Source organism: Colobus angolensis, unplaced genomic scaffold (assembly GCF_000951035.1).
Source record: "Colobus angolensis palliatus isolate OR3802 unplaced genomic scaffold, Cang.pa_1.0 Scaffold518, whole genome shotgun sequence".
In the NCBI taxonomy this organism is placed as follows: domain Eukaryota; kingdom Metazoa; phylum Chordata; class Mammalia; order Primates; family Cercopithecidae; genus Colobus; species Colobus angolensis.
The window spans coordinates 2098646-2122447 of record NW_012118688.1 but is presented as its reverse complement, the minus strand read 5'-3'; the positions used below and the strand labels follow the sequence as shown (position 1 = coordinate 2122447).

Below are 23802 nucleotides of genomic sequence, written 5' to 3'. Positions count from 1 at the left end.
AAGGGAAAAAGTACAGGAGAAAAATATCTCAGCCTCAATCTGCCTCCTTCATGATGACTTGCCACGGGTGGAAAAGGAACATATCTGATCAGTGAATTTGAGTGAAGGAATGGAACATGAGCAGGTGAGCGTACCCTTCTCTTTCTTCCCCAATGTCTTGATTCCAGGATTCACACTTTCTTCTACTTGCTCATGTGTAAGTTGTTTGTTCCTGCAAGGAGTTCACAACTGGCCAGTATGGCATGAATGTACTCAATTTTGGTGGAAGGTATTAAAAAGCCCAAATTTCTCCATAGTTCCAAGTCATTTTCCAATTCATTTGTATAATTAACAAAGCTAACACTTTGATTTCCATCTGCTTTATTTTTATATTTGCCTCTCAGTTAGTTTCAAACTCAGATGAGAGAAGACAAGTGTGTAATTAATTATCACTCTTAAAATCCTGTCAGAGTCCATGCCACTCAGTGTAGTGCTTTACTTTCCACTAGGAGGGACTTAGGAGACAACAGGAAGTACAAGACTGCATGGCCAACATGACTCCTATTCTTAATGTGCTGAATAAACTGTGATTAAATTGCACAGGAGTGGGAAAGGAGCTAGTCTGCTTTTGCATATACTAAAGACTAAAGTAGTATTCAGACTTTCTGGTAAGATTTATCCTTTCAGAAAGAAAAAGGTATCAAAGGAGGGTCAAGCAGAGAGAATTACAGATTGTGTAGAGAGTTGGTTACACCTTTGGAATAAGGGCAGGGGAAAGGAACCAAGTTATTGCCATATGTCTTTAAGGAGACAATGAGGTCGATTACTTTCTTTAAATATTTAGGCACTACAGAGAAAGAAATATGTTAAAGTTGAGAAGACTGGTCTATTCTTCTATATAGTAGGACATACATCAGGAGAACAAAAAAGATTCACAAATTAAAATGTAGTTAGCCAAAATATGAATGAGCTTGTTGAGTTTGGTGGTGTTGAGCAGAGAAAACAAAAGCTGTTTTAGAGAGAATGATGAATGGAGATAAGACTGCAAAACTTCCCTACAGTTATTTTCAATAGTAAATATTGTTTTTCATCAAGGAAAATAAGGAGGCAGTAAAAGAAGAGCCATATCAAAAGGTATATTTTCAAGAGCTATTTTGAGAGAGATTGCTCTCGTAATATGATTTTCAAATTTCCCAAAACAATGTTGGTACTTTCTTTCAAGACCCTGATTATCTAGGAGTTAAGTGGATTTTTTAGGTAATAAGTATAATCAATGTGTATGATCAGAATTGCAATTTCTTTAGTTTACAACCTGACAAGAGTACAACTTAAGCAATTTAAAGTAGCAAGAACATGTTAAAATGGTTTATATGTATAAACATTTATTTACCTTCCTTTACAGTTACTGTGACATGAGTTCTGCCCTCTTAATATTTTTTAAGTGCGTTTTAAGTGCACCACACAATATTGTTAACTCTAAGCACTATGTTTTACAACAGATTCCTAGAACTTATGCATTTAGTACAATGGAAACTTTATACCCAATGTTCAACTCCCCATTTCTTCTCCCTTCCAGATCTTAGCAACTATTATTCTGCTTCTATGAGATTGAATATTTTAAATTTGTCATATTAAGTGGTATCATGTAGTTTTGTCTTTCTGTGACTGGCTTATTTCCCTTTGGTCCATCCATGATATTGTGTATTGTAGAATTTCCTCCTTTTTAAGGCTGAATATTATTTCAAGATAGTATATGCTACATTTTCTTTATCTATTCATCTGTGGACATAAATTTAGGTTGTTTCTATATCTTGGTTATTGTTGATAATGCTACAATGAACACTGGAATACAGACCTCTCTTGGAACTCCCAATTTCAATTTTTTTTTGAATAAATGCCCAGAAGAGCGATTGCTAGATAATAGATAATTCTCTTTTTAATTTTTTGAGGATCTTTCATACTGTTAGACTGTTTTCCATAGCAGATGAACCATTTTGCATTCCTACCAACAATATTTAAGGGTTCAAATTTCTCCACATCTTTAACAATGCTTTTTTATTTTTTGACATTAGCCATGGTGACAGGTGTGAGGTGATATCTCATTGTGGTTTTGATTTGTATTTTCCTAATTAGTGATATTGAACATTTTTTCATACAGTTTTCACCATTCATATGTCTTTTCTAGAGAAATGTCTATTCAAGTCTTTTGCTTATTTTAAGAATCAGATTATTAGTTTTTTTTTTTTTTTAAAGTGAGTTGTAGGAGCTCCTTAAGATTAACCACTTATCAGATATATGGGTTGCAAATATTTTCTACCATTCCACATGTTATCTTTTTACCCTGGTTGATTGTTTCCTTTGCTGTGAGGAAGCTTTTAAATTTAATGTAGTCCTACTTATTTTATTTTATTTTTTGTCTGTGCGTTTGATGTTATATCCATGAAATCATTGCCAAGACCAATATGTCATGAGAAGACCCTTTGCCAAGCACAGGGTCTTTGGCAAGAGGGTGCCCTAAATCTCCCTAAAGGCTTTGGTAAGTCTGGTTCCTCCTGAAGTGCAAGAAACTTTCAATTAGTTTCTGTTGTCTTACGAAGGGAATTATTGCTGAATTGGTGTGTTTGTGGGTGTTTGGAGGGTCCAAAACTCTCTACTTTCCCTTGTTGCTGATATCACTCAGTTTCATATATTTATTTCAAGTAAAACACCACATATTTGAAGAATTAGATAACCGGTTTTAAATTGTTTTGATTTTTTAAATTGAGATATTTTATTTTATTTTTTTTTTGAGATGGAGTCTCTCACTGTTGCCCAGGCTGGAGTGCAGTGGCGCGATCTCGGCTCACTGCAACCTCTGCCTCTCAGGTTCAAGCAATTCTCCTGCCTCAGCCTCCCAAGTAGCTGAGATTACAGGTACCCGCCAACACACCTGGCTAATTTTTTATATTGGTATAGCTGGTCTATGGTTGGTATAGCTGGTCTATGCTTGGTAAGGCTGGTCTTGAACTCCTGACCTCATGATCCTCCCGCCTTAGCCTCCCAAAGTGCTGGGATTACAGGTGTGAGCCACCACGCCTGGCCCAAGATAGCAAATTCTTATATACAAATCTGGAATATACAGTAAATACATGGAGCATTACTATTATTACACAAACTTTATTTGGATATTATATCTAATTTATGTTCATTTTCTATTTCTTTAAATAAGAAAATAATTTACTCAAGGTTTTGTTTCTAAATTTAAAGCTGCATTTTATGGCATTATCATATTCCTTAAATCAGAAAGAAAGAGTAAAAGAAAAAAAATAAATTTGAGGGGAAGTGGAAACTATAGTTACTACAATTTTCTCTCTCCTCACTATTGATGGAATCACAATCTACATCTTATAAATCTAGTGATAACTGTAACTGTTGTTATTTTTGAGCTACATGAAAACAACACACATAACAACTGAACACACCTTAAGCACTATGTGAATAAGCAGTGAAATGAAAAGTAAATGGACATGGATCTTAATGTAATTGCACAATCAGCAACCTGCAATTCATGGAAACTAAGTGTTTCTTTTCTTTTCTTTTCTTTTCTTTTTTTTTCTACCACTGTAGTTCTCTTACCATTGGGATCCTCACAAAAAGAATGTGAAGTTCTTCTTGGAATCACTAAAACTTCTGTCAGTTCTGGAGTAGGACTAAGTCCGAAAAAACTAGCATTCAGTATGATTTCCACCTTCTCTTCTACCCGCTTCCTCGACTGACATTGTATGACAACTACAGAAGAGAAATATTTCCAGTTAATTTGACTTGTAGGTGATATGATCATTCTTGAGATAGAAGAAAATGAACTATGTCATAAAAATAAAACTTCCTTTGATATACTTTGACTTGTCATTGTATCTGGCCATATACACACAGACACACACACATTCATGCAATATCTACATTCATTAACATTTGGGAAGAAAATATGAATATTAAAGACTATGTAAAAATAGCACAGGAAAATAAATCTGTAAGATATATACTAGATTATAAAACACTATATTAGGATATAGAAATTTGATTCAGGAACTGATGTAGTTAGATCCATAACTCAAGGGGCAATTGTAAATGCATGAATTTTTTCCCTTTTGAAATATATGTTCATTGTGATAATACTAAACTTTACTTTTATAACAATACTATAGAAAATGTCTTCAAATAATTTTTAAAAATAAGTTCTGTAACCCTTATTTTGCAATATTTAAAAAATATTTCCTATTAGATTCATTATGTTTTTACATGTACCCTGAAATTCATATTCAAATATTTAAAATTATTTTTGACTTACTTTTAAGTTTATAAAAGTCACCTTTTAATCACATAAAAGTAAAATTATAATGATTCAAAGTTCAAGTTAAATGTGATTACATATTAATTTAATGTACAGAATTAAATATGTATATATAAATATATTTTATATGCATTAAATTCCAATATATAAAAATTAAAATGGCTAGGAAAAACTGTACAAGCTTTCCTGGTTATAACTATATTCAGTATCAAAGCATTAAATCAGAAATTAATGTTATGAAAGTTACAATTAGTATCATGTCACTGGTTGTGTCCTAGAGGTCCTTAGGAAATTAGTGCTCTGGCAATGTATGGATCACTCAATCACAATGAATTCTCATTTCATTGTCTTTACAGTGTGACAGGTAGCAGAGCGTTTTTCCAATTATCTGGCCCAATAGACAGTAGAAGATAAGAATGCATAAAGAGAAAATGTGGCTCAAAGAACAAAAAAGTATCCTGGGTTTGAGAATAACTTGAGTGACAGATACATAAAAAAGAAAAGAAATAATAAACTTTGGGCCGGGCGCGGTGGCTCAAGCCTGTAATCCCAGCACTTTGGGAGGCCGAGACGGGCGGATCACGAGGTCAGGAGATCGAGACCATCCTGGCTAACATGGTGAAACCCCGTCTCTACTAAAAAATACAAAAAACTAGCCGGGCGCGGTAGCGGGCGCCTGTAGTCCCAGCTACTCGGGAGGCTGAGGCAGGAGAATGGCGCAAACCAGGGAGGCGGAGCTTGCAGTGAGCTGAGATCCGGCCACTGCACTCCGGTCTGGGGGACGGAGCGAGACTCCGCCTCAAAAAAAAAAAAAAAAAAAAGAAATAATAAACTTTGATAATGATATAGGTGAGCAGGGAAGGCAGTAGGTTATATCTGATATTACTAAGAACAAAAAATGGACTACACAGAAAGTGAATGATATGTATTTATAAAATTATACCCACTTGCCTTTTGAGGGCATGTGTAGATAAAAATAATCACCAGCATAGATTTTAGATTTTGGGGAAAATGATTTAATAACTAATACACATTCTAGTTCTGAACACTAATGCTACTACAGGTTGGGCTAATCTAACACAAGCTATTTACAGAACTCACATTTAATTAAAAAATCAAGTAATTACCAAGAAAAATGACTCAAAGAAAAATGCTCTAGACCGTCTTTGAAGAAAAATTTGCAAGACATCTATGTTTTTGTGTCCTCATAAGCATGGTTTTTGACTAAAAATTTGGCTTTAAACCTTTAATCTGGATAAAATGAATCTGTCTGCCGTAGACATGAGCACAGTATTATTAGCATTCCAACAGAGAACTGTCTAGGGCTTATTATATCACTTTGATCAGATGACTGTGTATTATAAATTTTAAGCAGTTCAGCTCTATGGAAAGTATACAATTAACTACCTTCTGGAAGGAAATAAAAGAAATTTTATGACATGTTTGTGAAACATTCTGAAGATAATTTAGAATATTTAAAATATTTATCTATGTGTTGATTTTTAAAAGTCAAGAATAAAAATGCTTCAAGTAAAATAAATGACATTTGTGGTCAAAGGTATTACTATATTTGTGGATTTTTACTCCGGTTCAAATTAAACTACATAAGGAAACATATAGTCTTGATCTTCCCTTATAACCAGTGTACCTGGGGAAATGCTTTACTTACTTACAAGCAAAACTTACTGGTGTCTCTTCTTTCTAAGTGTGGTGATGTAATTACGTCAGTGGAAATCTAACTCTTTTTCATTTACAAAGATTGGTATTGGAGGGAGAAAGATAAAACAAAATTTCAAGACTTATTTTAACTCATCTGTGTTGCTAAAGGGGGAGATCCAAAATAAATATCCCTTTGCTTTGCAGAGCAATTCAGTGCATCTTAGTGATGCAGAATGCCATCTAGAGCCTGGTAAGAGGTTTGGATACTAAATATCACTAGTTACCTAAGAGAAATTTTGTTTCTTAGGCTGATCCTGGGAAGGAAATGGGAAAATCAAGGAATGCAAAAGAAGTGAGAAGAGTATTGAGGAAAGAGAACACACAGAAACTTTAGAGAAGTCTAGGGTATGTCCAGGCAAAAAAAAAAAAAAAAAAAAAAGGTCAATGAGAAAAAGAAAGGCATTTAAGGGCAGAGATTTTATATTGTGTTTATTGTGGCAAAATAAACCTTCCTGAAAACTTCAGTACATTCTGACTGGTTTGGGGGAACACCATAAAGTTTTATGCTTGAGATAATAATAAAGGGATCCGCATCTCCACAGCATAGTTCTTAGATGAGATTCAGAGTTACACAGAAGCCGAAATAGGATGCCTAAAAGTGACTTGAGAGCAAGTATACCCTAGAATCTTACAAATCTAGTGCAGAGCTCTCTGGAATAAAGGAGTCTGAAGTTAATTTCATTTTAATTTTAGCTCATATCTGCATTTCACCAACAGGAATGCAACAAGAAATAGTGTGGTTTTGTGGAAAACTCACTGGACACATTGGGAGAGCATGTTTACGTCATAGAATTCCCACCAGTAGGACTGTTCACATTACTACCTACTTTCTCTGGACTTCAAACGAAGAAGATATGGGAATAGAGAATATCTAAGGTCTCTAAGAATTCTGGCATTCTCTGACTCTAATGTATACCTACTTGGAGGAGATTTAGGAGGTGGTGCTAGTGGGAGTCCAACAATAGGGTATCTCCAGTGTATTGCTTGGATTTCTTCGCTGTTGATTCCCATAATACTAATTAGAAATTAAAAATATTAAAAGGGAACAAAAGGAGAAAATCCATATTAACAAAAAGCTTATTATTTATTAACTTTATGGCATTTTAGTAAAGCTTGTAAATTTAGACTTTAGTAGAGAGAAACTAATGAAAGAAAGAACATTTTCTGCAAATACCGATTTTATAAACATTTCAAAGCAAACCCTGGGAAATCATCACAAAGCAAACTGCAATGAAACCACCATGAAATATAAGTAAAAATTGAAGAGCTTTTTTCCCTACTTTAATGAGAGGTACTACAGTCCTCTTGGGATCTATTCTGTATTGGATGGGCAAAGCACAAAACAAAAACTGCCATGAAGTACAATACTTCAGAATTTTGTGAGACGTTTACTTTTGGAGGATACTACTTAAAAGAAAAAGGGTTATTTGTCCAAATATTTTAGGTGCATCATACACCACTAGGAGCACAGCAATATTAGAAAATGTTTATAGGCTGGGTATGGTGGCTTATGCCTGTAATCCTAGCACTTTGGAAGGTTGAGGCAAGTGGATCACTTGAGTTCAGGAGTTCAAGGCCAGCCTGGCAAACATGGTGAAAACCCACCTCTACTGAAAATGCAAAAATTAGCCGGGTGTGATGGCACACACCTGTAATCTTGGTTACTTGGGAGGCTGAGGCAGGAGAATTGCTTGAACCTGGGAGGCGAACATTGCAGTGAGTCAAGATCACACCACTGCACTCCAGCCTGGGCAACAGAGTGTGACTTCATCTCAAAAAACTAATTAATTAATTAATTAAAATTTATGATCAGTTTTGAAGTTGGGATTTTTTTCATTAAAATCAAATGCAAGACATTGCAGGCAAGACAGGTTGAGTGTGGGGCTTATGCAAAAGAATAATATCCCATCCTTAGAAGGCCTTCAAGCTTGTTTAATGCATTCCTATAACTGTTTTGAAATTCTCAATAGTTTTTGAACAAACTATTCAGTTTGCTCATTCTCATTTTTCACTGAGACTTACAATTTATGTAGCCAATCTTGACTATAAGAGTGGTGACAATGCATGGTAGAATGGATAGTAATGGGTCCACAGTAAAGAACTGGCAAAAAATGAAGGAAAGAAATACGCACATGTAGGACGAAGTAAAAATTTATTTTTAACTAAGATTTCCAGACTATCATTTAATTAAACTATAAGAACAGAGAACACATTTAGATTTTACACCATTATTGAATTTTGCTTAATTTCCAGCTAAGCAAGAAAGATACAAGTAACTGGCATTCTGGCAATGGCAGAATACCTCTAGTCATGGCAGTTTCACATGATGGAGGTCATATCCACCTGGCACAGTGTGAATTCCAGTATCATGAATTCACTTCACTCAGACAAGCTGTTTTAGGTTGTCCTCCGTATACTGATTACTTATTATGCTAGCAGTCACTATTTTCCATGTCAGAAAGGAGTCCCTTTGCATGTCTCTGACTTTGAATCACTGATAATGATACTTAAGATTAAACTTGTTCATCATCTGAGCTTCAAATCAACCATTAGATATATATGTACATAAATATATTATTTTCTATACATTATATATATCCATATAACAAATATATTTTCCTCCTCTGAACATATGAATTTCAACAGTTCAGAGAATATAAAATCATGAGCTTGATATTATATATGTATAACATGTAAAAGAAACCTAGCATGTCAGTGGCTGTCAAAATAAAATTACTTTCTTTCAATGTCTTTATTTAACTGTTACCTTTTAAATTCTACATCCAACTCATCAAAATTGTCAATAGGCCAATATTTTCCATTTGCTTTTGTCATCTCAATAATAACCATTGTTTTGTGTAATTTCATAATTTTGGGTATAAATAACAATGAGATATCTACATTTCCTTTAGGAGGCAGTGTAGTTCCTGTAAAACACACAAAAAATAATTTTTAATGGGGTAAATATTAACAGACGATAATTTTAACAGGAGAAAGTAATCACCTAATTTGATTACTGATTATCAATTTTTAAAAACTGCTTCTAACAAAAAACACATTATACAAAATTATAAGTTCACTTCACTATTTTACCTTAGATGTCATCAACCTTATTTTATTATTATTATTATACTTTAAGTTCTGGGTTACATGTGCAGAATGTGCAGTTTTGTTACATAGGTATATACATGCCATGGTGGTTTGCTGCACCCATCAACCCATCACCTACATTAGGTATTTCTCCTAATGTTATCCCTCCCCTAGCCCCTCACCCCCTGACAGACCCCAGTGTGTGATGTTGCCCTCCCTGTGTCCATGTGTTCTCATTGTTAACTCTCACTTACGAGTGAGAACATGCAGTGTTTGGTTTCCTGATCTTGTGATAGTTTGCTGAGGATGATGGTTTCCAGCTTCATCCATGTCCCTGCAAAGGACATGAACTCATCCTTTTTTATAGCTGTGTAGTATTCCATGGTGTATATGTGCCACATAATCCAATCTATCCTTGATGGACATTTGGGTTGGTTCCAAGTCTTTGCTATTGTGAATAGTGCTGCAATAAACATACACGTGCATGTGTCTTTATCATAGAACGATTTATAATCTTTTGGATCAAATGGTATTTCTACTTCCAGATCCTTGAGGAATAGCCACACTGTCTTCCACAATGCTTGAACAAATTTACACTCCCAACGGTGTAAAAGTGTTCCTATTTTTCCACAACCTCTCCAGCATCTGTTGCTTCTTGACTTTTTAATGATTGCCATTCTAACTGGAATGAGATGATATCTCATTGTGGTTTTGATTTGCATTTCTCTAATGACCAGTGATGATGAGCATTTTTTCATATGTCTGTTGGCTGCATAAATGCCTTCTTTTGAGAAGTGTCTGTTCATATCCTTTGCCCATTTTTTGATGCGGTGGTTTTTTTTTTTTCTCGTAAATTTAAGTTCTTTGTAGATTCTGGATATTAGCCCTTTGTCAGATGGACAGATTGCAAAAACTTTCTCCCATTATGTAGGTTGCCTGTTCACTCTGATGATAGTTTCTTCCGATGTGCAGAAACTCTTTAGTTTAATTAGATTCCAATTTGTCATTTGGCTTTTATTGCCATTGCTTTTGGTATTTTAGGCAGGAAGCCTTTGACCATGCCTGTGTCCTAAATGGCATTGCCCAGGTTTTCTTCTAGGATTTTTATGGTCCTAGGTCTTAAGTTTAAGTCTTTTTAAAAGACATTTTCCTGAAGTAAGAAGTTTCTCCTGAAGATGCCAGAAGAACTGAAGAAATGTTGAAAGTGATGGCTGAAGTTTCCCAGAGTGATAAAAGAACCAGAAAACCCATGAGTCTTTTCATATCTGACCACATTTTTCAGAGGATAAAGTACAGCAAGTTTTGATCCTTTATTTTCTCATATGCTTCTCTAGACTATAATAGGTGCAAGTCTTTTCTAAGAGCCCCCAAATTGCTGCCACTAAAAGCTATTAATTTATTTAGCTGATTCATGAGGAAAGCCAAAGCTTATCTGTGAAGGAAAGGGTCATCTGCTTCTAGTTGTGAAAACCAGAAGACAGAAAAACTGACAGCATTTTCTTGCGGTCCGATGGATTAGAATTTTTCAACTTTTACTATGCATAAGAATCACATGAGAAACTTGATAGACATGGAACCTGCAGAGCCTCATCCCTAGAGATTCTGATTTATTTAGGCTGAACTAGGGCCCAGGAAGCTGTACGATTAAGTAGCACCTTATGGGATCCAAAGGCAGATGGTCATGAGATCTCATTTAAAAAAAAAAAAAAAAAGAAAAGTTACCTCTTGGACAAGTTTCCAGAGGTATGAAGAATGTTAAGCTTTGGGCCATTTGTAACAGCGAGGGTTTCCAAGCCTATAAATGTCTACTTTTATTTAGAAAAGTAACACTGCTTTACAAGATAATAGAGGATTATTGACTACACTCATTTTTTATTCTGTTGTAAGACTGATGATAATCAAAGTCATTTTTCTCAAAGAAAATTATTTTATCAAACTATTAAAAACATCACAAATGGAAATTAAAAATGGCCCCTTTGCAAAACTTTCCAACTGAAAATTCTTGTAAATTTTCAAATTTTAAATTTTATTCCTTGAGAAAATTAAAACATTCTAAGGCCTAGTAACATTGTTAATAATAATAATTAATATAATTAATAGTTAATATTTGTTGAGTATTGACTATATTCAGGCTCTGTGCTAAGAATTTTTATACAATTTATTTAATTCTCAGAAAAGCACCATAAATTAAGTGCTTTTACGTTTCTCATTTTAGACATGAAAAAATTGACACAATGTAGTTAAATAACTCTCCCAAGGTCCCCTTGAAAGACTGTGTTGTTTATTAAGATATCTAAACCAGGGGTCCCCAACCCTCAGGCGGTGGACCAGTAAGAGTCTGTGACCTGTTAGGAACTGGGTCGCACAGCAGGAGGTGAGCAGCAGGTGGGTGAGCATTACCACTTGAGCTCTGCCTCCTGTTAGATCAGCGACTGCGTTAGATTCTCATAGGAGAGTGAGCCCTGTTGTGAACTGCACATGTGTGGGATCTAGGTTGCAGGCTGCTTATGAGAATCTAACTAATGCTGATGATCTGAGGCAGAACAGTCTCATCCCGAAAATCTCCCCTAACCCTGTCTGCATCTGTGGAAAAATTGTCTTTCATGAAACCAATCCCTGGTGCCACAGAGCTTGGGGACTGCTGATCTAAACAAGGTCAATTATCTTCAATTTTGTTTTTATGAGTTCTATATTTTCATGAATCGTTGTATGAAATAGATAAAGTTAATTAATATAAACGCACTTCCTAAAAAACTGTTATACATTATGAAGGTCATTACATTTTGTACATACAGAGATATTTGCAAGAACTTGTAAAATATATTTGAACCCAATCTACTCTTTTGTTTTTGACTAGTATTTTTATTGTGGTTCTCAGTTATTCTTAGTACAATAACATAGATTTTCTACTGTGACTTTAAATCTACAAACCTCCCTTCAAGGTAATGAAAGAGTAAGCTAGATGACTGTATATTTCACAGGTCATAAGTGCAAATGTTATTAAGAGCATAGCTTATGGAGATTTCATTATGTTTAATTTGAGGGAAACTATGGATTAATTCATTTTAAAATATGTTTGGATAACAACAGCAAAGCCTAACTCAAATCAACCATGCATGCATCCCCAAGGAGATAAAGTTTAGAAATTATAACTTAGCCTTACGCAAGATTACAGTAGTACAAAAAAAATTATATTACCACTAAAAATAAATCTAGGCTTTTAGACAGTGAAGATAGTGCAATAAGCCAAGGCAGATAAAAAAAAGAGTAGCTCACTACTTACACCATGATTTCTTTTCATGTTTAAATTGAAACTATAGAAAGATGATGCCATGACAAACATGCCCATTTTATTAAAAATCTAGTACCCCATTTGCGGTTGTAACTTTCTTACCAAGCCTACAAGTAGAACTGAAGTTCATTATTGAATTCACCACAGGTGTCTTTGGCTATTATTATACCCTTGGATGGATAAGAACCACTCTGTAATGCTGTTAACTTCCAAGAAATCACTGAAAATTAACATTGAAAAGAACTTTGAGAATGTATCAAGTTCATTTTTCATCTCATAAATTAGTTTTATTTTATATGGTTTTCCCATTGCCCTACTAATACTTTGACTATGGACAGGAAAGCTGTTCTTCCTTCTAATTAAAAATCTATCGTTGACAGGCATTTGGGTTGCTTCCAAGTCTTTGCTATTGTAAATAGTGCTGCAATAAACATACGTGAGCATATGTCTTTAGAGTAGAATGATTTATAATCATTTGGGTATATATCCAGTAATGGGATTGCTAGGTCAAATGGTATTTCTGGTTCTAGATCCTTGAGGAATCCCCAACTGTCTTCCACAATGGTTGAACTAATTTACACTCCTACCAACAGTGTAAAAGTGTTCATATTCCTCCACATCCTTGCCAGCATCTGTTGTTTCCTGACTTTTTAATGATCGCCATTCTAACTGGCATAAGATGGTATCTCATTGTGATATTGATTTGTATTTCTCTAATGACCAGTGATGATGAGCTTTTTTTTTAAAATATGTTTGGTGGCTGCATCAATGTCTTCTTTTGAGAAGTGTCTGTTCATCTCCTTCACCCACTTTTTGATGGAGCTGTTTTTTTCTTGCAAATTTATTTAAGTTCCTTATAGATTCTGGATATTAGGATGGAATACTGTCAGATGGAATACTGACCATGGAATATTATGCAGCCACAAAAAAGCATGAGTTCATGTCTTTTGCAGGGACATGGATGAAGCTGGAAACCATTATTCTAAGCAAACTAACACAGGAACAGAAAGCCAAACGCTGCATGTTCTCCCTCATAAGTGGGAGTTGAACAATGAGAACACATGGGCACAGGGAGAAGAACATCACACACAAGGGCCTGTCAGGGGGTGGGGGAAAAGGGGAGGGAGATCATTAGGACAAATATCTAATGCATGTGGGGCTTAAAACCTAGATGACAGCTGATAGGTGCAGCAAACAACCACATCACGGCACATGTATACCTATGTAACGAACCTGCATGTTCAGCACATGTATCCCAGAACTTAAATTTAAAAAAAGAAACACCATGAATTACATATCAACAACAAAAAATCCACCCATGTTTTCTTCTAATACTTGCATATTTTCATTTTTATAGTTAAATATTTGATCCATTTGTAATTTACATATGTCTGAAGTGAAGAATTTATCTAACGTTATTGATTTTTGAACATGGAACTAATTATCAAAAAACACACTTATTTAAAAGAGTACGAATTTGAAATGCTAGCTTCATAGCATTTCCATATATATTTGGGTTTATTTCAGGATTTCCAAGAAGTTTGCTTTGGTCTTTCTGTCACTTCATGTGTAAGTATCACATTGTGTGAATTATAGATGCTCTATTTTCTAGTAAGACTAACTGCCTTCTTTCCCAGCTCATTTTTTAAAATAACATTTAAAATTTGCAATGAACGGTTAGCTCCAGGGAGCAGACTGGGATGGGGGAACAAGTGGTATTTTTAATGCCATCACCCTACATTTATAAATCAGTTTAGGGATATTGAAAATTTTTGTCCATCCATACCTACCCAAGAAGAAAAACATACTGTTTATGAGTTCCAACCTTATTGCATAAAGTGTTTCTGGGTTCTTGGAATAGGTTTTCAGCTAGTCTTAGTTTTCAGTGCTACTAGAAGTTAAACACATCTTCATATGTGTTTACCAGGAAGCTGGAAATAATTACATGAGTTGTATATATCTTCTGACTGGGAAATCTAGCTAGTATAATGATTATATTTATTAGATTAAGTAATCTAATAAAACATATTATAAACTCAAAATGTTTGAGCTTTTTTCTTTCTTTTTTTATCCATTTCCATACGGTAACTACATAATTTAACTACAGATAGATTTATTATTTTCCGTTATAGTCATCATTCTTAAAGTTCAACAGTACTAAGCATCTGGGGAAAATATGCATATTTAATTTACATAATTTATTTTACACATGTATACATATTTTAAAAGAGTTATACATTATTTTTTAGAATTTCAGAAACCCTGATAATAAATCATGTTTAGTATCTCAGGACTACTAAAAATAATGACATTATTATTATTATTTGTGCTTTGCTTGTAAAATCTACTATAGCTCGATTACAATTAGCATTCAAATTTTATTTCATGTATATTTAAAACTGCTATTTTGATTGTTCTTTTCATTAAAGGTGTTAGAAATTTTTACCCTTTGAACTCCTATTTGAAATATGGAAATGAGGTTTTCTGTCTTTTTTTTTTTTTTGACACGGAGTCTTGGTGTCTCCTAGGCTGGAGTGCAGTGGTGCAATCTCCGCTCACTGCAAGCTCCGCCTCCCGGATTCACTCCATTCTCTTGCCTCAGCCTCTGGCGTAGCTGGGACTACAGGCGCCCGCCAGCACGCCCAGCTAATTTTTAGTATTTTTCGTAGAGACAGGGTTTCACCGTGTTAGCCAGGATGGTCTCGATCACCTGACCTCGTAATCCACCCACCTCGGCCTCCCAAAGTGCTGGGATTACAGGCGTGAGCCACCGCACCAGGCAGGTTTTCTGTCTTTCAAGAAATTTTTTTCAAGACAGTAAAGTGAACATAACCCTAATTTTAGTAATAAAATTGTTTCATCTTGGGCAATTCATTTTTCATTACTTTAGTTGTATTACATTTCTGCTCCTGTTTTTTAATAAACTGTGCACAATTTCTAATAATTACTGTGGCATTAGAAATGGCCCATGTCAGATAATTCAAGAGACACTAAGAAATATCCTAGCACCGGCCAGGCGCAGTGGCTCACGCCTGTAATCCCAGCTCTCTGGGAGGCCGAGGAGGGCGGATCACAAGGTCAGGATATCAAGACCATCCTGGCTAGCATGGTGAAACCCTGTCTCTACTAAAAATAAAAAAAAAACTATCTGGGTGTGGCCGTGCATGCCTGTAGTCCCAGCTACTCAGGAAGCTGAGGCAGGAGAATCGCTTGAACCTGGGAGGCAGAGGCTGCAGTGAGCCGAGATCGCATCACTGCACTCTAGCCTGGCGACAGGAGAAGACTCCATCTCAGAAAATAAAAAAATAAAAAATAAAAAAGAGAAATATACTCGCACCATAAGTAGTACTATTATTTTTGTTATAGTGGTTTATTTTAAATAAGAATTCAAGTTTTTTAATTAAGAATACTTATTTTTATTTTTGAAACATAAAGTGATCAAGAACGTGACTTTTCATTAACCATTTTCAAACATAAAATTGATGTATTTTCCCATATGAGTACTTCGGATTTCCAGTAGCTAATTTTTTTTTAATAAAAATAGAACATAATTACTCTATTGGTGGTTTGAAGGAGAGTCCCATCCTGTAACTGGTTCTTCTGAGATGTTAGGGGCTGAATTGTGCCCCCAACATAAAATTCATATGTTGAAACCTTATCCCCAGTACTTCTTAATGTAATTGTATTTGGAAGTTAGGCCTTTAAAGAGTTGATTAAGTGAAAATTAGGTTATTAGTGTGGGTTCTAATCCAATATTACTGGTGACCTTATAAGAAGATAAAATTTGAACACAGAGAGACACTGGGGGCAAATGCACTGATAAAAGACCACATGAAGACACAGCTTGCCCAGGAAAGAGGCCTCAGAAGAAATCAAACCTGCTGACACCTTGACATTGGACTTGCAGCCTCTAGAACTGTGAGAAAGAAAATTTCATTTAAGTCACTCAGTCTGTAGCATTTTGTTATGGCAGCCCTAGCAAACTAATTCATGAGATTATCTTTTCTTTTTATATATTATCCCAGAGTCTCTGGCATGGATGTCATTAAATTTAATTACAGAGATTCTAACTTCTTGCACTCAAAACATAGGGCAGATAGGAAAACATCATCTGACTGCCATTTGGTTGCTATGATGGAAAAGCTAGGGATGAACCATTCTCCCTTTCCTACCTATACCCCCTTGACCCAATGGAAGTATCTACTGAATAGTGAGAAGGGCATTTAAGGGATTACATTTTTCTCCGAAAGAATTAGAGACTGTTGCTGTTTTACCCTGTTAACCTTTCATAGAGCTAGCTAATGTCTGATTTGATAGAAGGTTATCCAAAGTAGACACTGTCAAAGGAAATAGTATAGAAAAAAGGAAGCATAAGTAGAAGGTCACATTACTCATACATGCAACTGGGGAAGAAACACAAATCCATGCTTCTTAGAAAAATTTTCAGTTTGAGACATGACATAATGCTTTTTAAGTAGGTTTTGGGGTTATTCAGTGCAAATATGATTGCTAAGGTAAACTTTACAACATGGGCTAAGTACCTGTGAGTTAAAGTTTTATGTTTTCTTTTTAAGAATACATTAGCACAAATAACAAAATTATACTTAAAGCAAAAATTGCTTTTACTGTGAACACTTCACTACTGGCTCAAAATGAATGAACAATCCATTATCGGAGACTGTTGATAGGAGGCACAATGAAGGAGAAATCTTCCTGACATTGAGGACTGTCAAGCACACGTTGTATAACCACTGACATTTATAATAGGGAAGGGCTTCTGGCTTTACACGTGTGTTTAGAATAGAATATCTTAATGCTTCTTCTATCCCTATCACTCTATGATAACATTTTTCTTTATATGTTGAAAAAGCAACTAAGATTTAAAAAATTATTAAGAAACTGTATATTTTTCTAGGAAACTAGCTGGTTTTAATTTTAATTAAATTATCCACAGATAATTTCAAGATAAAATAATGTCTCCTACTATTACTACTATAACTAATATATCTTATTGATCAATCATCATGTCTTCCTCTTCCTCTGCACTGTACTAAGAGAAGTTTAATTCTGTGCTCAATTACTCACTATTTCTGGGAAATTAGGAAAGTTATTTATATTTATAAGTGAGATTTTCTTCATATAAAAAAGGAAGCTAATATAATATACACATCAAGGTTTTGTTATGGCAAGGGTACAACCCCAGGCCTGTCTAGATAATTCCATTTTGTGCAATATGGTTTTTATTCTACATTACTTTATTCTTCTGTTTAATCATTTAGAAAATACTTATGTGTTGTGCATTATAATAAACACTGAGGATAAAATAATAAAGAAAACACATCTCCTGTTTTCTTGAGTCAGAGATTCCAGAATGTGTTGGCAAGTGAGAATAGACATTAACAAATAAATAAAATGTATAATACTTATGGTGTTACACAAAACAGTTAAAAGTTAGAGAGTGAAATCAACATTAATACAGAGTGTTCCAGAAAGGTCTCTGTGATAAGGTGTCACTTGAGCAGAGCACCTAAAGAAGTTTGAGAAGCCTCACAGATATCTGTAGGGGGAATACTGAGATAGCTGGTGGATATATGAGTCTGGATTTAAAGGAGAGGTTGAGACTAGGGCTATCAATTTAGAAGTTGATAGTTCATGTGTGAATAAATGAGATCCCATCAGAAATGAATGTGGATAGAAATAAAAAGAGAAGATAGCTTCTAGGAAATTAGGGGGGCAGGAACAGCAAAGGAGAATGAGCAGGGCTCACTAAAGAAATAGAAGAAGAATAAAGGGAGAATTGATTCCTGGAGATCAACTGTTTCCAAAACAGTGAGAGATCAAGTGTGTCAAGTAGTGCTCATGGATTGAGCAAGATGAGGACTGCATATGATGGATAATTATGGCATGTTAGGTTACTAGTTAATTAAAAGAGCAGTATTAGAGAGTAAAAGAGAATGATGGTGAATAAAACTGGATTAGCTTGGGTGAGATGATGATATAAGAAGTGAGGGCAGTAAATACAGACAGGCTTTCAAATAGTTTTGCTATCAAGGAGGATCAGAGAAATGGGATGACAGTGATAGGGTCAGGGGATAAAGAGCAGTATGACTTTTAAACTGAGAGCTTTTGTAACATGCGTATTCTGATAAGAAAAATCCATTAAAAATGTATTATGGAAGGTCGGGTTATGAGCGGTGGCTCACGCCTGTAATCCCAGCATTTTGGGAGGCTGATGCGGGTGGATCGTTCAGGAGATAGAGACCATCCTGGCTAACATGGTGAAACCCCGTCTCTACTAAAAATACAAAAAAATTAGCCGGGCGTGGTGGTGTGTGCCTGTAGTCCCAGCTGCTGGGGAGGCTGAGGCAGGAGAATGGCCTGAACCCGGGAGGTGGACTTTGCAGTGAGCCGAGATCGCGCCACTGCACTCCAGCCTGGGTGACAGAGCGAGACTCCGTCTCAAAAAAAAAAAAAAGAAAAAAATGTATTATGGAAAACAGAGGAGAAAATTGGACAGCTTTACATGATTGAGTAGGTACCAGATTCAGTAAACTGGTGGAGGACTAGCCAATAAGAGCACAGAGTCCTTTTCTGATGTAATGTGAGGGAAGGCAAGGCACATGGATGCACATAAAATTAAGCTGATCTATTAATGTGTAATGGCAGAAACAGACAATTTGCCTCTGTTTTGCATCTATATTCTTAATAAAATAGGAGGAGTATCAGTGAAAAAAGGGGCGAAAGTGTTACATGTCACTAGCAGTCTTAAGGTTTCAATTAACTGTAGGAAATTTTACTATAGCAAATTTCAATAAAGGAAAATGACGTCCCATCACAAGTTCATCACTCACACACATTTTACCTATTTATCTACCTCCCTTTCTCTCTACTATCTATATATATCCACCTACTAATCTATCTCTTGTAAAGGCCTGGTATTCATCACTCCTAAGCAGGTATTAGTCCTCTTTTTGTTATAATATTTACCTGTATTTCTGAATTGAAGGAAACTGCATAAAATGACAGAAAAGAGAAATGACACTGTGCTTTGTGTTCCATTTAATAAAACCGGACACTTGCAAGTGATTTTAATAGATTCACTTTCTGCTCTCTTCATAGAAATAGTCTGGTGGTATAAATAGGTCTAAATTTCAGGTTATAGACTTTTTTTTTTAAAAGTGCACGCTCCCTTGGCCGGGCGCGGTGGCTCAAGCCTGTAATCCCAGCACTTTGGGAGGCCGAGACGGGCGGATCACGAGGTCAGGAGATCGAGACCATCCTGGCTAACATGGTGAAACTCCGTCTCTACTAAAAAATACAAAAACCTAGCCGGGCGCGGTGGCGGGCGCCTGTAGTCCCAGCTGCTGGGGAGGCTGAGACAGGAGAATGGCGTAAACCTGGGAGGCGGAGCTTGCCAGTGAGCTGAGATCCGGCCACTGCACTCCAGTCTGGGCGACAGAGCGAGACTCCGCCTCAAATAAATAAATAAATAAATAAATAAATAAATAAATAAAGTGCACGCTCCCAGGCATCTTTGCATAATGAGAGTTCCAACCCTGTGTTTTTCAATAAAATCAGCAGCTTCACTGACTAGCTAGGAAACCCACATGCTTTATGCTATAAATCATAATTACAAATCTATATAATTGAAACCTGAGCTAAGTTGGGTGGAAAACTGAATATTTGACATAGTAGGGAAGAAGGTTTATTTTAAAATGTGAAACCATGCTTAGCTGCCAATGTAATTTGATAAACTTCCATGACAATTATCTGGAGATCCTGGCATGCTTTATGTAAAGCAGCAGTAAACATCATCATATGTCACTAAACACTGGGTTCTTGAAGACCTTTTCCAATTTATAAATAGTAGCCTTTTATTTCAAAAACATATTATTTTTCAAATAATATTTTTCTTATTTATTGTCAAACTAAATTATACATGTCAACTAAAATCAACATGACATGAGTCACAGCAATTACATCTCCCAAGGAAAGAATATATAAATGTTTCTTTTCTAAATGCTGATGCTAGAACTCTGACAGTTGAGCTCTGGTTATTAGCAATCATATAAATATAAATGATGAATATTTTATCTTTTAAAAATTAGATATGTTATAATTTATATTGTTATGGCTCTTTCAAATTTGGTCTTGAGATCTGTCTATTGATAGCGGACATTAGCCAAAATAGTCACAGTCTAGGAGAGCCCTGACAGGTGATGAGTTAGATTCAGGTGTGTGTGTTGGGTGAGACACAATGAGGAGGTGAAACCAAATGCAAGAAACAGAAGAAATCTATTATTCACAGGTCCCAGAGAAGTCAGGCATGAAGGCAGAGGACCAATGGGAAGTTCCTTGGAATTCAACCAGCTGGTGGAGAATGTGAGAGTGTGTGTGCATGTGTGTGTGTGTGTCTGTGACAGAGAGAGAGAGAGACAGAGAGACAGACAGAGAGAGAATATGTTGGGTTTGGGTTTTGGGCCAGTGGAGATGAGAAACAAGTGGGTTATAATAGCAAAAAAACACAAGGGGAGGCGAAGTCTTAACTAGGCCACCTGCATGACTGGGTTTCAAATAACTTACGTCAGGCCCAAAAATGGATGCCAAGTCAGCGACTATATTAAACAAATTTGTGATAAGGTATTACAAATGCCAAGTATAGCGTATGTCTTCATCCTTGACACTGTTTTCTCATATTATGATATCTTTTTCTAATACAAAAATATTTGAGATAATTATAGATTCACATACAGTTGTAAGAAATGAAAGATTCCATGTACTCTTTACCCAATTATCTCCAATGATGACATCTTGTAATATTACAGTGAAGAAAAATCAGAATACTTATATTAATACAGTCAAGATATAGGAAAGTTCCACCACCACAGGAATCTCTCAGGTTGGCTTTTTATAGCCACGACCAACTCCTACCTCATTCCATTCCGGAATTACTACAACCACTAATCTGTTTTCCATTTCTATAATTTTGCCACATCAAGAATGTTGCATAAATGAAATCATACTGTATGCAACCTTTTGCAGTTGGCTTTTTCACTCAGTATATTTCCCTGGACATTCAATCAAGTTGCTGTGTTTATCAGTGCTTCATTCTTTTCTATTTCTAAGTGTACTCCATAGTATGGATAAACCAGGATTTGTTTAACCAGTCACGCATTGAAAGTCATCTGGGTTGTTCACAGATTTCCACTATTATGAATAAATGTGCTAAGAATATTCAGTCACATGTTCTGGGGTAATACATATTTTCAATTTTCTGGAATAAATTTCCCATAGTTCAATGGTTGGATAGTGTATTAGTTGCACTTGTAACTTTATAAAAAGAGTTTTCCAGACTGGCTGTACCCTTTTATATTCTGACCAGCAATGTATGAGTGATCCAGTTTCTCTACATCCTTGCCAATGTTTGTTGTTGTCATTGTCCTTTATTTTAGCTATTCTGATAGGCTTGTAGTGAAATCCCACTGCTGTTTGATTTTACATTGCCCTAAAGATTAATGATGTTGAACACCTTTCAAAACGTGTTTATTAACCATCGGTATAATCTCTTGGGTGAAATGTCCCTTCATTTGTTTTCGCCCATTTTCTAGTTGGATTTTGTTTTATTATCAAGTTTTGGTCATTCTTTACATATTCTAGAAACAAACCATTTGTCAGATATGTGATTTGGATCTATTTTCTCCCAGTTTATAGCTTTCAGTTTCACCATCTTCTCATTGGCTATCATAGGGAAAAGTTTTAGTTTTGAGGATGTCTTATTTATTAATTTTTCCCCTTACGGAGCTTGCTATTGGAGAAATCTAAGAAATGTCTGTTGAGTACTATGTTAATTTTTGTGTAAGGTGTGAGTACCTTGACAGGAATTGCAGGAAATCTATAGATCAATTTAGATAGAGCTGACATCCTTACTATATTGAGTCTTCCAGTCAATGAAAATGGCATATGTCTTTATTTATTTATAAATCATTTAATTTTGTTATTTTCTGCATATACATCCTAAATAGGTTTTATTAGATTTTTATTTTAGTTTTTCATTATTTTGGAAGATTATCAATTGTATTGAGTTTTAAATTTCAGTTTCTACATTTTGTTGCTAGTATATATAAATACAATTGATTTTTTGTGTTGTTCTTCTATACTGTGACTTGGTGAATTAACTTGCTTACACATGCTGCTTTTTTTTGGTAGGTCTCTTGGAATTTTCTAGTAGACAAACCTGGTCTGAAAATAGGGACAGTTTATTTCTTCCTTTACATTTTGTATATATTTTGTTTCTTTTGCTTACCTTATTGTACTGCCTAGGACTTTCACTAGTATGTTAAATAAGAGTGGGGAGAGTGGGGATTCTTATGTTACTACCTATTTTAGGGGGAAAATATACAATGTTCATCACTGAACATGATGTTAGCTATAGGTTTACTATGTAAGCGCTTTTATCAGGTTGAGGAAGTTATCGATTCTCCTAGGTTGCAAAGAGTATTTGTTTTAAATAAAGAATGGATATTGGTTTGTTTCTAACTCTATCCTGTACCAATGGACATAATAATGTAATTTTTCTGCCTTCATCTTTTAACAGATAAGATTACCTTAATGGAATTTCAAATATTAAATCAGCCTTTATTTCTGGAATAAACTCTCTGATCATGGTGTATACCTTTTGCTATATACTGATTGATTTAATTTGTTGATATTTTGTGACTAATTTCATGAATAACATTAGAATGTATTTTTACTTTCTTGTTACATGTTTTTGATTTTTGTATCAGAGTAATGCTGGCTTCATAGAATGAGTCTGGAAGTTTTCTTTCATCTTCTCTTTTCCGGAAGAGTTTGCAAAGGATTGGTGTTAATTCTTCTTTAAATGTTTGGGATAATTTACCAGTGAAGCTATCTAGGCCTGAAGATTTCTTTTAGGAAGGTTTTAAACTATGAATTCAATTTACTAAATAATAGTATATGACTATTCAGATTGTCTATTTCATCTTTGGTAAATTTTGGTAGTTTTTTTATTTCCTAAATATGGATAAATTTCATTAAAGTTGTTGGAATTATGTGTATAGAGTTGTTCATAGTACTGCTTTATTTCTTTAATGTCTGATGTTATCTGTAGTGATATTGTTATGGGTTGCATGAATATCTTTTGGGATTCCAACTTATAATTTTAGCATATCACTTCATATAATTTTCTTAGTGGTTTTAAATAGGAATTTAATATACATAGGCAACTTATCACTGTCTACTGGTAGCAATGTTTTACTACTTTAAGCAAAGCAAGCAAACCTTATGTTTTAAAATGTACTTGAGACTTGTTTCAGTCAGATCTATGAAGACACATAGACATAGCAATGACTGCCATGAAAAACTATTTTGTACT

General features: G+C 35.0%; 1 protein-coding gene across 1 annotated transcript in view; it reads right to left on the bottom strand.

Moving 5' to 3' along the window:
- CFAP47 (cilia and flagella associated protein 47) overlaps positions 1 to 23802 on the bottom strand; it is a 455808-nt gene that overhangs the window by 41720 nt on the left and 390286 nt on the right. The window contains exons 58-60 of the mRNA XM_011960616.1: positions 8796 to 8955; positions 6949 to 7043; positions 3595 to 3747 (exon numbers count right to left, since the gene is read on the bottom strand). Coding sequence (XP_011816006.1) covers positions 3595 to 3747; positions 6949 to 7043; positions 8796 to 8955 — 408 coding nt within the window. The remainder of the gene's footprint in view (positions 1 to 3594; positions 3748 to 6948; positions 7044 to 8795; positions 8956 to 23802) is intronic.